General features: G+C 43.3%; 1 protein-coding gene across 1 annotated transcript in view; it reads left to right on the top strand.

Annotated features, from left to right (window-relative positions):
• Positions 1-16,180, top strand: part of LOC8034967 (SEC14-like protein 2) — a 154,183-nt gene that overhangs the window by 82,147 nt on the left and 55,856 nt on the right. Inside the window, exons 2-3 of the mRNA XM_042291051.1 lie at positions 14,326-14,395; positions 15,223-15,266. Coding sequence (XP_042146985.1) covers positions 14,326-14,395; positions 15,223-15,266 — 114 coding nt within the window. The remainder of the gene's footprint in view (positions 1-14,325; positions 14,396-15,222; positions 15,267-16,180) is intronic.

Below are 16,180 nucleotides of genomic sequence, written 5' to 3'. Positions count from 1 at the left end.
CTTTTAGGAAACATTCGCCGGCTATTTATTGTTTACGATCGCGGAGCTGGTGAGGTAGGCTCTTACCCAATAGGCGACCTGGATTTGGCTGACGTGCTCCATTTCCGCGGATGCATCGTAGTGAAGAGGCGAAGGAGGGAAGGCGCAAAAGAGTCCAGTTTTCTTTTAAAAGTTCTATAGCAAATAATTTTTTTTGGCTCCCTATTTTTGTGTTTTTGTGTTTCTTTTCACACCTTTTACGACGTGCAGTGGATGAAACTCAATTTTAAAATCATTTCATGGTCCCTTTATGTGATTGGCCGCAGAGAATAAAGGTCCCTTAGCTAAAGGTATCTTTACGGTCGTGTGAATGGGGTATTAATGTCATACGAGTACCTTTGTAAGATCAAGGCCCACCGTTGAAGTCTGTTCGCAGTCGTCACAGCGATTCCTTTCACTGAACCAAAAATCACCGTCATTGGTTTGTGATTGTATACAAGAAAAATCTTCCCCACAAATACTGATGAAACTTTTTTACGCCAAAAATTATGGCTAGAGCTTCTCGCTCAATCTGGGCATATCGTTTCTCCGCGGAAGTTAGCGTTTTCAATGTTTCCACAATCGGGTGTTCCTTTCCTTTTATCTTGTGTAAGATGTCCGCTTCTACGCCAGCTGATGAAACATCAGCCGCCAAATAGATTGTCTCGCTTGGATCGAAGTGAACAAGAGTCTCCATGGACGTTAGACGCGCCTTGATGTCTCCGAAGGCTTCTACACAGGGCAAGCTCCATTGCCAAGGAACATTCTTGATGAGTAGATTACTCAGCGGTGCGGTCAGGTCGGTGAACCCTGGCGAATACTTTGCATAGTACTGAACCATGCCCGAAAAATGCCCGTAGGTGATGTAGGTTAGACGGCGTCGGCATGTTCAGAATGACTCCAACTTTCCCTTTCTTCCGCTGACAGAATCTGACCCGAATATTTAACTTCTGAAGACATAAACGCAGATTTCTTTTTTTTAGCGTGAACCCATTGCCTTTGAGTCGTAGGAACACGAGCTCCAAAATATTGATGTGCTGATCAGTTTCTCCGGTGACGATTATATCATCCAGGTAGCATGCCACGCTTCCCAGGCCAGTGGTTACTTGTTCCATGGTTCGCTGGAAGATAGAAGGCGCTGATGATATGCCAAAAGGCATCCGGTTAAACTGGAACAATTCCTGGTGAGTGTTTATGGGGAGATATTTCTTTGTATCCTCCTCGAGCTCCATCTGAAGATATGCCTCTAACAGGTCCAGTTTCGAGAACTTCCCCCCTCCGTTGAGTTTCGAAAAAAGTTTCTCGGGTCGTGGGAGTGGGTACTGCGCGACGTTAAACTGAGGATTGACAGTCACGCTGAAATCTCCGCATACCCTCACGGATCCACTGGTCTTCGGGACAACGACGATCGGAGTGGCCCACTGCGCTGTTTCCCCTGGAATCAATACGCCGTTGGCTACTTATCTCTTCAAGTCAGACTCTGCCGCTTCGCGCGATGCAAACGCTAGTGGTCTTGGTCGCATGAGCTTCGGGATGGCATTCTCTTTGAAGTGAAGTTGAGCCTTCATCTTCGTGCACCGACCAAGTTCGGTTCTGAATAGTACTGCGTACCTAGTCAGCAGAATCTTTAGGCTCTCTTCTGTTGTAACAAGAGCGACGAACAAGTTGTTGAGATCCGAATTCAGAGCTCTCACTCAGATCCTCCCCAACAACTTAATAATAATACTAATAATACTAATGTTTATTTTTCCATCAAACAAATGATGAAGGGAGACCGAAAAAAAAGCTGCATCATGCAGCTTGACGAGTCCCCGGCCCTTCTCTCACACAAACAGCAGTGGCACATGAAAAAATAAACAAGACACAATGGCATTCAAAAAGTAATCTGGCGGCAATATTACCGTTTTTCGCAGTAACATAAAAATGAAAATGTCATACATGTATACATTTAGATATATACACAGAAAACACAAAGCATTATACATCGCAAAGCTCTGCAAAGGACTACTAAAAAAACACACTGGAAAAAAATTCTCGAATACCTTGACTCGATGATTTAATGGGATCAATATTTTTGGAGCTAGGAAAATTAAGTAGGCTTGGAAGCGTATAAGATAACATTTGCTCAGCATAGGTCGTTCAAATATTGGGTAACTTCCAGTTTTGCAAACTTCGAGTGGGGTAAGTTGGTACTTTTGGAGCAAGAGAAGCCAGGTGAATCAGATTAAGATGATTTTTTTGTACTTCAGATTTATAACACACACACAAGCGATATTTATATATACTATTAACATTAATCCATTTTAAACTTTTAAATAAGGGTTCACTAGGGTGGTCGTATGGGACATTGGAAATGTTTCTTAGCATCTTTTTCTGCAACAGAAGTAGTTAATTTAAGTTTGTACTTGTACTATTACCCCAAACTAGGTGGCAGTAGTTTATATGAGAGAAAAAATAAAGAGTTATAAATTAAAAGTTTGACACTTCTTGGTAAAAAATGGCGGTGTCAATACATCAAGCCAACAACACGCGATAGTTTAAGCAAAATATAATTAACATGATCGTCCCATCGCATTTGATCCGTGAATACAACACCAAGAGACTTAAAGCTAGTGAGGACTTAAATTTTATTCGAATTTAAAACGATATCACAAGTAATAGTAATATGCTTGTTTTTTGGGTGAAATAAAACCGCTTTTGTTTTATTTTCATTGATCTTTAGAACATTACACCTACACCACTTAACTAGGTCTTTGAGAGTTTCATTTGCGTTATTTATTTGTTCATTACAGTTATTACCTGCAAATAGTAAACTAGTATCGTCCGCGTAAATTACATATTTGATATTTTTATTTAAGTTCACGATATCATTGACATATAAATCAAACAAAAAGGGACCTAGAATACTTCCTTGGGGAACTCCAGATACAATTGGTGTTATATTAGAAGAATAGCTATTTATATGGACGTATTGCTTATGATGTGAAAGATATGACGCAATTAAAGCTGATACCTGTCCACGAAAACCATATTTTTCTAGTTTTTTTATTAACAGGTTATGATTTAGATGGTCAAACGCTTTACTAAAATCAATAAATATTCCAAGGGTCATTTTTTTCTGCTCAAAGTTGCCCAAAATATATTCTTTTTGCTCTAAAAGAGCGAGCTCGGTGGACCGGCCTTTGCGGAAACCAAACTGCGAAGGATTCATTATAATGTGCTTATCTGAAAATTTCACCATGCGTGAAAGCAATATTTTTTCAAAGCCTTTCGAAAACACCGGTAAGACAGAAATAGGCCTGTAGTTTGCCATGTCGTTCTTGTCACCCTTTTTATACAATACGCTGACCTTAGCCATCTGCATATTTTTTGGAAACGCCCCAAGCTGCAAGCAGAGATTAAAAATGAATGTTAGACAAGGTGATATGATATCTATTACATGTTTTATTGGACCTATCTGCATATCATCAGCGTCACAGCTTGTACTATTTTTAAAAGAAAAAAATGTGTGTATCACCTCCATATTCAAAAGTGGCTCAAGAAAGATCGTACTTTCATTTTTACGTTCAATATACGCGCAAGCGTTTTCACCTGGATTACCTTTTGCCAAATTTACAAAGTGGTCATTAAAGGCATTTGCTAGTAATGTTCCTGTCAGTTCTACATTTCACAAGCGGATTTTCTCAATTTGCTTTATTTCGTGCGAACGATTCAGGACATTGTTAACCTTTTTCCACGTGACGTCTGTCCGCATTGCTGTGGACATAAAGTAGTTATTAAAGTACCTTGCTCTAGCATTTCTTAATTCCCTTGTAAGTATGTTACGGTATGATTTAAATGCTTTAAGATGTTCAGGGTCCTTAGTGTTTACGAATATCTTCTACAAAACATTTTCCTATTTATTTGAAACAAAAGTTCTGGGGCTATCCATGGTTTACGATTTCTTTTCGGCAATTTAATAGATTTATATGGAAAGCACGTTTTGTATATTTCCTTAAATTTGTTCAAGAACGCGTTATATGCTTCGTTTGCGTCTATTTCCTCATAGACGTGGCTCCAGTCCATTTCCAAAAGTTTATTTCTGAAATCAGATAGGCTATTCGCTGTAATATTTTGAAAAGGTGCACCAAACCGCTTCTTTGTAGTTTTAGCTATTTCTTTTTTTATGCAAATGAAGACGGCCAGATGGTCACTTATATCTGTACTTAATATCCCCGATTTTATGCACGTTAAGTCAAAATTTGTAATAAACAGATCGAGGAGTGTTGAAGAGTCAACCGTAATTCTTGTGGGTGATTTTATGACATTCGTACAACCACTAATATTAATTAACAAATCCATCTGCCTTTTACTTAGGGTGTCTAGAAGCATATTCAAGTTGAAATCTCCACCCAATATAATATTATATTGATTTTCTGCAGCAAATCTAAAATAACCTTCTAGAAAAGAAAAAAAGGAAACTAGATTTCCATTTGGCGGTCTATAAAATACCGAGACAATATTGTTCTCTACGACTAGGGACAGCACTTCATAATCTTTAGTAACACATGAGTATTCAGGTAACAATTCACCTTGCATATTATTTCTTAATATTAACATCACACCCTTTCCGCGCCCAGTTGATCTGTTTAAAAAGTAGTTGTTATACATTGGTAGCTTAAAAATATCGTTTTCATCAGAATACCAAGTTTCTGAGAACATGATAACATCAAACAAAAAACAAAATTCATCAAACAAAATACCAAGCTCTGTAGTTTTGTTGCGGGCAGACCGATTGTTTAAGTGTATGCATTTAAAAGAATTTGAGTGCTCTTTCTCATATGGTCAATTAGTTCAGATGTAGAAAAGTAGATTTGTTCTGCCATAGTGGGTTAAAAGACGGCATGAAGCAGAAAACAACAACAATACTGACCTCGAGTACATTTCTCATCTTCAAGAGACTTAGACACATCAAGAAAAAAAATTTAAGGGACGTTTAAAGGAATAGCATTTTACATCAAGGGCTTTACAGTAAACATTTATTATTATGTATTCAAAGAAAGCTTCATAAACTAAATAAACAAAAGAAATACCGGCTTTCCCACCCTTTTTGTATGCATGGTATACTCCCTCCCGTTTATATCCCGAGAGCCTCACACCAAAATTTCTGCATAAAAACCAAGTTTTACGAAATGCCAAGTTATCAAATAAATAGTTCATTTACATAGAATCCACAACGTGCTTATCGCCAAGACTCGTAGCATTTAAATGAATAAATGAAAAAAATATTTTTATAAAGGAAAACAAACACTAGCCGATAGTGATAAGTAAATTGTGCTTCCATCATCCAAGATTAGATATCAACAAAGGCACACATCGCAGCCCGTAGGCTGTTCACACGATCTTATCGAGATCCGCTTCACATTCGCTTTTGATTATACGGTCTCCCTGCTTTTTCCGTGCGAAGATTTTACCGTTTTTCTGCCAGGCGAACTAATACATTTTTTCCTCGGCTTTTCCCTTCAGCATCCAGAGAAGCTTTTTATTCGTGGCGGTCAGGTTGTCAAGAAACCAGATACCACATTGCGCATCTTTTAGATATTTCCTTTCTGCTAGCCACAGATCTCGGGTTGCTCGTGAGACAAACCGAACTAGTACAGCAGGTGCTTTTCCATTTTTCGCTAGAAGCCGGTGAAGGCCCTCCACATCTTTCTCAGTCAGTTCTGGCAGTTCTAGTTTATTTGCTATGCCATTCAGCATATTCAGAAGATTCTCATTGGCGCTTAGTGATAGTCCATAAATTTTCATGTTCTGTCGCCTGGTGTACTGTTCTAGGTTGTTCATTTCCTTTTTTAATTTGCAAATTTCATCATCATTCTGGTTTCCTTCGACTTTTTCCACGCGTTTTTTTAAGGGCAGTTATTTCTTTTGATTGGTAGTCCACTTTCTTTAAGATTTCGTCGTACTGATTTGATATCAACTTAGTTGATGCTTCGATTTGATCAACTGTCTCCTTGATTGTCATTAGTGGATCCACTTTCATACTTAGAATCTTAATTTCGGCAAGCTTTTTGTTAATAGCAGCTAGCTCCTGTACAAGTTTAGGATCCTGATCCGGCTTCTGTTTTCCAGGGCTGTGCACTACGCCTCGGTTTTTCGCTGTCAAGCATGTTTGGCAGTTCCATGCATTATTTTTTGAATTTTTATTTTTGCCTTTGGAATTACTTTCGCCCGGGCATGACCCTACGTGATAGCCATATCTGCAGTCCGAACATGTTATGAACTTTGTAACTTCTATCGGTAGTGGTTCGTTACATGACAAGCAGAATTCTGGGTTTGACATAGTCTCATTCGCCATTCAAATGACGAGTGAACAAAGACCAGCACTTTCAGCAGCCGCAGCGTCGACAAAATGCTTAAGTAATAGCTCAAAATTAACCAGCACCAACCTGCAAGTTTTTTGAAGACGACATTAGCTTCCCAGAGGAAGCGTGGACGCTGCCGCTGCTGAGTGCGTTTGAAGATTCTTCTGAGGGCCGTCTTCTTCTATAGACGTTTTTGTGTGACGTGTGGATCGGACGATCCAATCGCAGGCTGGAATCGCCGGCTCGATGATATCAGCGTCGACAGGCAGGCTGGTGGTATCAACGACGATAGGCAGTACAAGCACGAGGGGCCACGCACGCCAAGATCTGCAAGTTTTTTGAAGACGATATTAGCTTCCGAAAAGAAGCGTGGACGCTGCCGCTGCTGAGTGCGTTTGTAACCCTGAGCTTGAGTTGTGTTAGTAAAATTAGCCTCTAGGGACTGTACTCCTTGAGCTCAAATTCAACCTGAAGCTCACATTCGCCCTGGACCTTGATGACCTCCTCGTTGTAACTTTGCAGTTTGTACAGAGCTTCGTTCAGCTTCGGTTTTCCGAGGTGATGCCAAGTCTGAATGTCCCATTAGGTGGCTTGTGAACCCGTGTCTATTTGGCGTTCCACTCGCTTGTCTTCAATTTGACATTCTAGAAACTTGGCATCTCGATCGAAAACGGACTGAACCCTGGTGATTACTTGCACCGTTCCTTTTCCTGTTGATCGGGATTTGTTAGACTGTCCTTTCCTGCATCTCTTGGCAATGTGCCCCTTGGTTCCACAAGCTCTGCGATCTTCAGACATGAACTGGCACTTGTCTTCAACATGGTTTGTATTCCCGCAACAGAAACATTGTCTTGCAGACCTTGTAGATCTCTCCCCTGGCTGACTGCGATGGGTGATTCGGTGGCACACCAAGATTTCCGACAATCTGATTGCAGTGTGGATCGATAACTCTTTCACTTGGACGAGACGTGCTGTCAAGCGTTGATCTCGGAGTCTAATTATAAAAGCAGTGAGCAACGAACATGCGCGAGCATCGACTTCGTTCTCATACTCGCAGTTGCAAATGACTGATCGTATCGGAAATAATTGGGGGGGGGGGGGGGGGGAGGGCTAGTTGATTGAACATCTAGACATGGTGTTAAAAAGCGCAAAGGACTTTTTAGTCCTTTGCGTTTTTAAAACCACCGTCTAGATGACTGATCGTAGTCGTGCTAGGAATTCGGTTCCTGTCTCACGTTCGTCCTGGCATGTGGAAAGCAGCTTCGCTCGTTCAAATTCCTCGAAACGCTTCGGCGAAAAATTAGTGTCCAGCGTTTTTGTCAATTCCGCATAAGGAACTTCACTGACCTGCGTCGGTTGAACCAGAGAGTGCAGCAGCTTCAGAGCCCCAGACCCCAGAGATTCAATCAGAAAGTTCCTTTTTGTGGCATCATCTGTCGTTCCGGCGATATCCAGAGATGCTTGGAGCCTTATTTGGTATAAGTTACAGTCCTCTTTCTCCGGGTCGATTAGTCCTGGTCCCATGAACCGGAAGACGTTCGATGTTGCTCGCTGCGATGTCTCGCCCGATGCATTCATCATCTTGAGCCGTTCTCCAGGTATTCTCCAGGAAAGCTCGTCGCCAATTTGTAGCGGAGTGCACACGGACCCGTATGGCAGGATAGATGCACTTTACTTTGGGCTCGAGAACTGCACTGCGAAGACCGTTCTTCATGCGCACCAGGATCCGAATCTCTCGATTCACGAGAGCCCAGCAGGCTCCTATGTCTCGAGTCTTTCTTGTCTTCTACGCTACTACAAGTACCATATCCGTCAGGCGTTTTTATGAGAAAATCTACTGAATTAGCATGTTATTGAGGATGCATGCAATGCATCCTCTGTCCTTGCGAAAATTCGCGCTGTTCCATTATGGATGCATGTTATTGTTTTTGTACGTTATACAAGGTGTTTTCTTAGGCTTTACAGGTTTGCTTCAGCAAGACGTCAAAGCTACACTAATGCGGTTTATGCAGGTCAGTTATATGGACAGGGGGAGAAATTTTGAGGGATAATCGTCACGATAAGTTCGGTAAATAACTATAGTTTGTTAATTAACCTTTTTCTTTTAGTGATAAAAAAACATATGATTTTAAATAAAAACTTAGTGAGCGCCATCACAAATAGGGAAATTTGTAAGTTCTAGAAAGACTTGGGACGCGTGGGAAATGCGGAAGCGCGCCGAAGTTAGCACTCTCGTAGCAGGCGCAAGGTAAGCGGTGTGAAAACGCGGATGAAAAAAGAGAAAAACCGCGCGGACAAGTTTTCGTACCTTCAGCCTCGCGCCTGTTGCACGAGGGGTAACTGCATCGCATCACCGCGCTTCCCACGCTCCCCAAGTTTTCCTCAAGCACTTATTTAGTGGTTTCTGGTGACATTCAATAAGCATCTCGTTGGAACCATACGCTTATCTTCACTTATAAAGAAGTTTATTAACCAGTCCTAGATAACTAACCCACTCACCCAGGCGACTAGGCTATATATAATCTCCCTCTGACAGTATGACTCACTTGCACAAACGGCAAGAATGGAGCTGTCGCGGATTTATTAATAAAAAAAAGTGTGTCAATCCTGTAATAAGCACCCTGAATAGTGTAACGTTCATGCATACATCAGTACAAGAGCCGTTCGAGGTTGGCCCAGGGTTTTTTTTTTTTTTTTCGGGAGAAATGACTGAACGAGTGTAGCACAATGAAATTGGCAGAGGGGGTTTTAACACGATCCGTCGTGAATATCCGGGGCGGGAGCGGCCTATTCTGACGCACGTGCGACAATCGCAGCTTTTATAGCGGCAAGCAATGTGTCTGCAGTTGTGGAGCACCGGTGCATGATCAGGTTTCCTGCGGGAAAGAAAAGTGAACACTTTGAAAATATTGCAAGCACAGTAAGGAAGCAAACACTGTTGTGGAAAATAATCGAATGATAGTGTCTATATAGCTTCGCGAAGCACGACAGCCGTTGGAAAGGAAACCGCACGAACAGGTTCCTTCGACATCCCGCAGTGGTGCCTGAAAGTCGAAGGGGATACTTTGAAAATGTGATAGAGTTTCGTACTTGTCAATTTGTGTTTTTTTTTTTTTTTTTGTAGAAGGAGAACTTACGGTCAACTTCAAACGACGCGTGTACAACACTCGTTTGCTCTCCAAAGCGCACTAATTACGTTATAAAAAATACCCGAAATTTGCATATGTCGTTAATGCCACATACGGGCCAATGAATCGTCGTCTTCTGTATGTTGAGTAAGATGCACTATACCGAAGCACGGAGTCAACGCTAAATGCTGCGAACTGAACTTGATGACATCCTACGGTACGTTAATAAGCTAAGGGCCGCAATATCCAAACAACCATACCACGTAGTTTCTAAATCATTAGTAATTGGACATTTCGGCCCGTAGGCCTGGCGCATGGCCAAATTTCTGGGGCATTTTGTGGAATAAAACGTTTTAAAGGAAATATAAACAATATAGTTCATTGGCGTTTTGAGATACCCAGGCCACTAGATTCCTAGGAACGTTGCTATATTTTGTCACGAAATTCATAAATTACTAATGTTCTGAATAAGGTCCAAAGGATTCAAAGCGAAAAAATGTTAGAGCCGTGGAATAGAGACTATACGCATCTAGAAGTTCAATTACCACTTATTGCTATTTCATAACCTTTATATAAAATATTCCCGGAGATTATTGCAATGTTTGTTGGTGATCAGCTAAAATTCTCATTTTAGTGTTCGCACCGAAGCGTTTGTGTACAATAAAGTTGGTGATGGTAGCTTGTAAAAAGGCGAGACGAAGTACAGAGAATGAACGAGGCCCTCTGAACAGACAGATGACGTCCCTACTGCCCGAGGACGCTTGAAACATTGGTTGCGCGACGCTATCAGCACGAATACGATAATGCCCTTTTTACACACTTTACTTCGAAAGAGTATCGGCTGATTACCGCCGAATTCACAAACCTCACTCAAATTGAGGGGCACCTCCACTTCCTCGAAAAAGGCTCAAGGGCCGGCGCTGGCCAATTGCGACGGCGGATCCGTCCTCGCGATTGGCCAGCGCCGGCCCTCGCGCCTTCCTCCAGGAAGTGGAGGGGCCCTTCAGTTTGAGTGAGGTTTCTAAATTCGGCGGTTAGTGTTTAAAGTGATCACTTTCACTTCACTTGCGGTTTCGATGATATACTTTAAATAAAATAAATAAAAAAAAATAAAACAAACGCTGATCGCTCGTTCGCGTTAATAGTGCCGCTCTGTGTCTGTCGAGGTTCGAGCGCTGCTGAAGCTGGGAGTCAATCTCGGGCACAGTCTGCAGTGAACGAGAGGCTAAGGGCTAATTCTTCTAGACTGCCACGAGGACACACTGGAAACGTACATCGTTTGTTTGAGTAATCCTTACGAACGCGTATCCGCTACAGCTTCGAAAATGCTTCACCTGCTGGTTCATGCTCCCTGGTAACGGGGAACTTTCAGCTGAGATCACTTAAAGGCCGGTTCACACATACAGCGGAGCGCTAAGTTGGCGCTACGTGAGCTCTCCAAGGAGCGCTCTTGTGGCGCTTTTTAGCGCGTGATGTAGCGCTGGGTTAGCACTTCCGTAGCGCTCTGTTAGCGCTTCAGAAGCGCTTTGTTAGCGCTCTGTTAGCGCTTTGTTAGCGCGTGCAGGGCGATTCCTTTGTTATTATTTTTCCTTTGTCACTGAAAGAAGAGGAAGTAAAAGAGCCCCTCTCCAAGCAAAGGGTCGGGCTAGAGCCACTCTATGTGGCAGCGTAGCTGCCAGAGTAGCGCCACGCTTTTCCCTGTGCCGCCTCTCACCGTGATTGGTCACACGCGGTACCATAGCAACGAGCTGAGCTGGCTCGGTTCCCTTAGCAACCGAGTGACTACTCGTCACGTGACCTCGCAAGAGCCGTGATGTCACCGGTAAGATGGCAGCGCCCAGAGCTGGTGGATACGAGTTTGTTCGGTGCGCGGTAGTCGTAATGTGCCGCTGCTTGCCGACGATTTCGGACTTCGTGCTCTCTGACGCAGGTATAACGTCAATATCTGAAAGAATGTTACTTTATACCTTCTTTGTCCAAGATCTTTCTGAATATTAGCACCTGTGCGGCAGCATCAGTCATATCGCCGTAGCGGTGCTCGGATTCCTAGATGTGTTCGAGGAACGATAAGACATTTTCCATGCAATTTTCGCATATTCCTATTCCTGTTTGAATGTTGAAATGTCTGAGAATCGATACGAATTGTATCCGTCGCATGTTGGACCTTGGGGAGGTTGTGTCAGCCCCAGGTAACCGCGTAATCACAGAAACTTTTAGCGAGGAAGCTCCTGCGATCTTTACGTTTTGTACTAATCAACGATTTTACAATATAACTTTTAGGATAACATTTTCGCATTTTCTAGCTTCCTTTGAATGTTGGAATTTCTGAGTATCGAAACGAAAGGTATACGTCGTGTGGAGGGTTTAGGGGAAGTTGTTTCAGCCCTGGGTCACCGAATAATCACAGCAACTTTAAGCGAAGAAGCGCCTGCGATCTTTAACCTTGTGTACTAATCGACGATTTTACGAATTGACAGTCCTGAAGACTTTGATAAACGTCCTTTCGTTGCAATAGCTTGCATTTGATCGCAGTGTTTTTTGGTTTGTTTTTGCAAGCGACAAGCTGACGTTTGCTAAAATGACGTATATGAAATTGCCTGCTCTATAGCAATGCCTCAACACATACTATTAAACTTATTTGCTGAGAGGTGTGTTCGTCTTTGTAATTAACAAGTTACAGACAATTATTTTTTACGAGTGTAATATTTATTTTCTGTAGCTGGGCCCGTTTTGTGCTGATTAATGTCCGTGTGCTATGATGTTATCATCATGTGTGCATGGTTCTAAATATCCTCTTTGCAGTGCCTACAAAAGCCAAAATGACGTCAGCCGACCCCAGCTCACGCATTTGACACGAAAACTGCGTCACTCGGGCGTATGCGCTCGTCAACAATCAATTCGTTGATGAATATTTGAATTCGCGTTCGTGGCCAATGAGTGCACATGAGTGCACTTGCGAATGACAAGTTCTATGGTGTGCTTAAAAAGCACAGCGGAAGCTTGGGGTCATCGCACCGGTGCCCTAGCATGTCACGACCGCGTGATTCCACTGTTCTCTTTTGAGTTGGGGATTAAAGCTGAGGAAGAAGAAGATAACAAATCAATTCATGGCCCCTTTAGCACGGGTATGTGTGCTACACCAGATAAAAATATTGACATTTTGCATGCCGGTAAACTTCCGGGCGACCACTTGGCCTGTCGGCAAGAACACCTCATATCCGGCATCCTCCTCTTTTGATGGCGTTAACAATTCTCTGTAGACCACCGTGCTGTCCTTCTTGGTTTAACCCCGTCGACTGTTCATCGCCCAAAACAAGGGTGATACCGCCGTCGACGTCGTTCCTCGCCATTCGGTGAGATAATCTCATCTTGAATGTATGAGTGGGTCTTGAAGGAGTATGGTGCTAAGCATACATTCTCTTACTATATGGGGCAGTCGAGCAGCAGTCATGTCCCAAGGCCTGGCGATTACGGCGGTCTTGTCGTGGCCGGCGTAATAGGATTTCGTTCCATAGGAGCGAAGTCCGAAAGTACAAGGAAGGTACGTTCGTCCCACGAAGCGGCCGCCATCCCGGCGGCGCGGAAAACCACTCGCCTTGTCCGTGCACGCTGCAAATCGTCTCATTTCCCAGAAGAAACAGGCACCGCTCCTCCAGAGGCCCGTGCCATACCGCCATGCAAAGCGTCTTTTAGGTCTTTTACCACTTTTCAATTAACGAATGGAGATATCAAATAGATAAAGGTTGCCGCCCGGCGTCGCTAGCAGTACGGTTACCATAGAAACCTCCCAGGCCCAAAATGGAGATCACTATAGGCGCTTCTGACGTCGTGTATCTAGATAATTTTGCGTCGTGTCGGTACTCTGGCAGCTACGCTGCCATATAGAGTGGCTCTAGGTCGGGCAGGCGATCCAGAGTCATGGACTCTGAGCACCTAATCGATTGGGTACGACCTCATCGCTTTCTATTCGATATGCGTGACCCTAGTTTCAAAGACACGCAGTTAAAAATAATCGCCTTCGTAAGAGCTCTGTGCCTCGGTCCCTCAGCCTAGGAACAAGGTTCGCCGGATACCCGTCGGTATCTTGGTGGCGAAAGATTTCGTGCACCCAGAAGGCTCTTCTAGGCGTTAAGCCGTCCACACACATATGCACTAATCGCGTATGTAAGATCATTTGTCGCATTTCTATTTCAGGAACCAACATGTCCACATTAATGCTGCTGATGTACACCCAACCACAGGAACCGGAACCGCAGTGCACGCGCTAATCCGCAGCACCGCGGTACAAGAAGCGCTACTGAAGCGCTAACACGGCGCAACTGGAGCGCTACTGAAGCGCTGATCACGCGCTATATTAGAACGAAGTCACGCGCTATGAAGCGCCACTGAGCGCTCCTTCGAGCGCTCACGTAGCGCTAACTTAGCGCTCCGCTGTATGTGTGAACAGGCCTTTACGCTGTCGTCAAGTCGAATGACCACAGAGGCGAGATGCGTTGAAAACATGGTATTATTTGGGCAAAGACGTTTTAGAGCCTGGTTACACAATACGGCCTAGATAAGGCCAACAAACTCCCTCCCTAACGTCATTACTAGCGATAGTTAGTGGCACCTAGCTTGCGCCAGCGTTGCTGCCAGCGTGTCTTGCAGCGTCTCCCAAACAAACGAGATGCTAGCAGGCGGCGATGGGCAAGAAGCCTGCCGCTTGGGATCCACTAACGATCGCGTCAAGCGAAGGCCCCGCTTTCTAGCTTGCATTGGCTACCATCGCGACCTGACTCGTAAGCCCGTGCCTGCGCCAACAGTTTCTCACGATTCTCCTTTTTCTCTCTTTACAGCTGAGGACAAATGTGGACGACATTCTGAGGCCGAGTCACGACGATTATTTTCTTCTTCGATGGCTCAGAGGTAAGCAACTCCCGAAGAATTTTATATATTTAAGGGGTGATGGGTAATCCGTCAGAGTATTTACGAAAAGGCATTATAAGGGGAAACCGCATGGATCAAGTCGTTCTACTTCTTCTTTGACAGCTCCCTTCTATATTGGGTACAATCTCATCATATACGTCAAGTTAAATAGACATTCTTTAAGTATAATTTCATGCTCACGGGTTACTTTTTTCAGTAATTGTTAGTTTATTATTGTGACCTAAAGGCCGGCGTAAAACCTCGGTCTTCTGCAGGAAAGATAACACTCTTAGTGCCCTCCTCTCCTAAATTTCAAGGGGCGATTTGAATCGTGGAGACGATATAGGAAAGGAGGGAGTGAGAAAAAGTGGAAAGCGCGAAGTGTATGTCGGGCCTTTAAGAGACCACACTTTCGAGACTCGCACATTTTCCCCTCGTACTATAATGTTCCGCCTTCAACGATGATTTATCCGCACGGTCCTTGGAACCTTATAATTCGAAGAAGAAAAGTAAGAATAAATGTGAAAGTTTGTATTGACTTCTAGGTGACGACACTAGTTCCATGCGTTTGTAAGGAATCACACTAACCGAAGGTGGGGGTTCACCCCAGAGCACAGCTGGCAAGCTGGTGAAGGAATGAATCACACAAGGATAAAACGAAGCAGTTGAGTTTTGGGATTTTCCTGCCAGTGTATTTTTCTTTCTACTGTATTTTTCTCCGTTTTGGTTTCTTTGTTTTCGGTAGTTTTACGGCACGATCGAATTCACGTAACGTTCCAGTAGAACTCATGCTTTGCTCAATTCTTCTCTCGTATTGTGGTCTTCAGCTCGGAACTTCAACGTTGCACAAGCGGAATCCATGTTACGAGAGGTAAGCCTTTTATTCTGTTTGAAAACAACAACAAAAAGAAATGCGTATGTTTGGTGCCGCTCTGGTCAATTTCGGCCGCCTTTTTGACGAACAAACACCTAAGGGGATCGTAAGCTCACATCTGTCCTCACTGTACTGCGCACTACTCCATCTATTTCCGCAAGAACTCAAGAAGTTTGGAAGGATTGCCGAATCTTGGCTTCCAAATATTTTACGACTATTACTAATCGATTGGCAACATGGATTCCTCATTATGCCAATGAATGTTTAAAATAGCAACTGCTTTGAGTTTTGCAAAGATGTAAAGCTTGGGCGCCTTTAGGTCCCTAATCTTTTGAGTCAAACGAAAAATTAAGTTTCGCTTCGCTTAAAACAATAACACTTAAATTTGTATTACAATAATGTAGAGAACACCTTTATTTTTTATTCTGGTACATAAATGTTGGAAGCGAAGAAAAACAGTTATTTACCAGCTTCACGAAGCCCCTTGACCCCTTGTAAATTTATATAACACATATTACAAGATACAGAGCAAGAATTCATTAAAACAAAAAATAGCAAACAATACAAAATAAACGACTGTCTACTAATTCGTTCATTCGTTTCATCTCAACTCGTTACTCAAATCTTTCATTGCGATTAAAAAAAAAAGGTTTATAATATTGTTCACGAGTGCGTATGCGGAGGGCAAGTTCGTCTGCTTCTTGCGCAGGGGGTAGCGGTGACGTCAGAACGCCGAGCCCTGATTGGCTGATCGCGACCCCCTATCTGAGCGTCGTCTGCTCCTTTGCAACGTCGTCTGCTCGCAACGTCCTCTGCGTCTGTCTTACCTTTCCTGCGACTTTCGGAAGCGCAGAGGCCAGATTCACGAAACGACCTTACGCCAAAATTGTGCGTAAGACAAAACTTAAGAA

This window comes from Ixodes scapularis, unplaced genomic scaffold (assembly GCF_016920785.2).
Source record: "Ixodes scapularis isolate PalLabHiFi unplaced genomic scaffold, ASM1692078v2 PGA_scaffold1__304_contigs__length_218370807, whole genome shotgun sequence".
Lineage (NCBI taxonomy): Eukaryota > Metazoa > Arthropoda > Arachnida > Ixodida > Ixodidae > Ixodes > Ixodes scapularis.
Note: the sequence above shows the minus strand (reverse complement) of the source record. Positions and strands in the feature narration are given on the sequence as shown.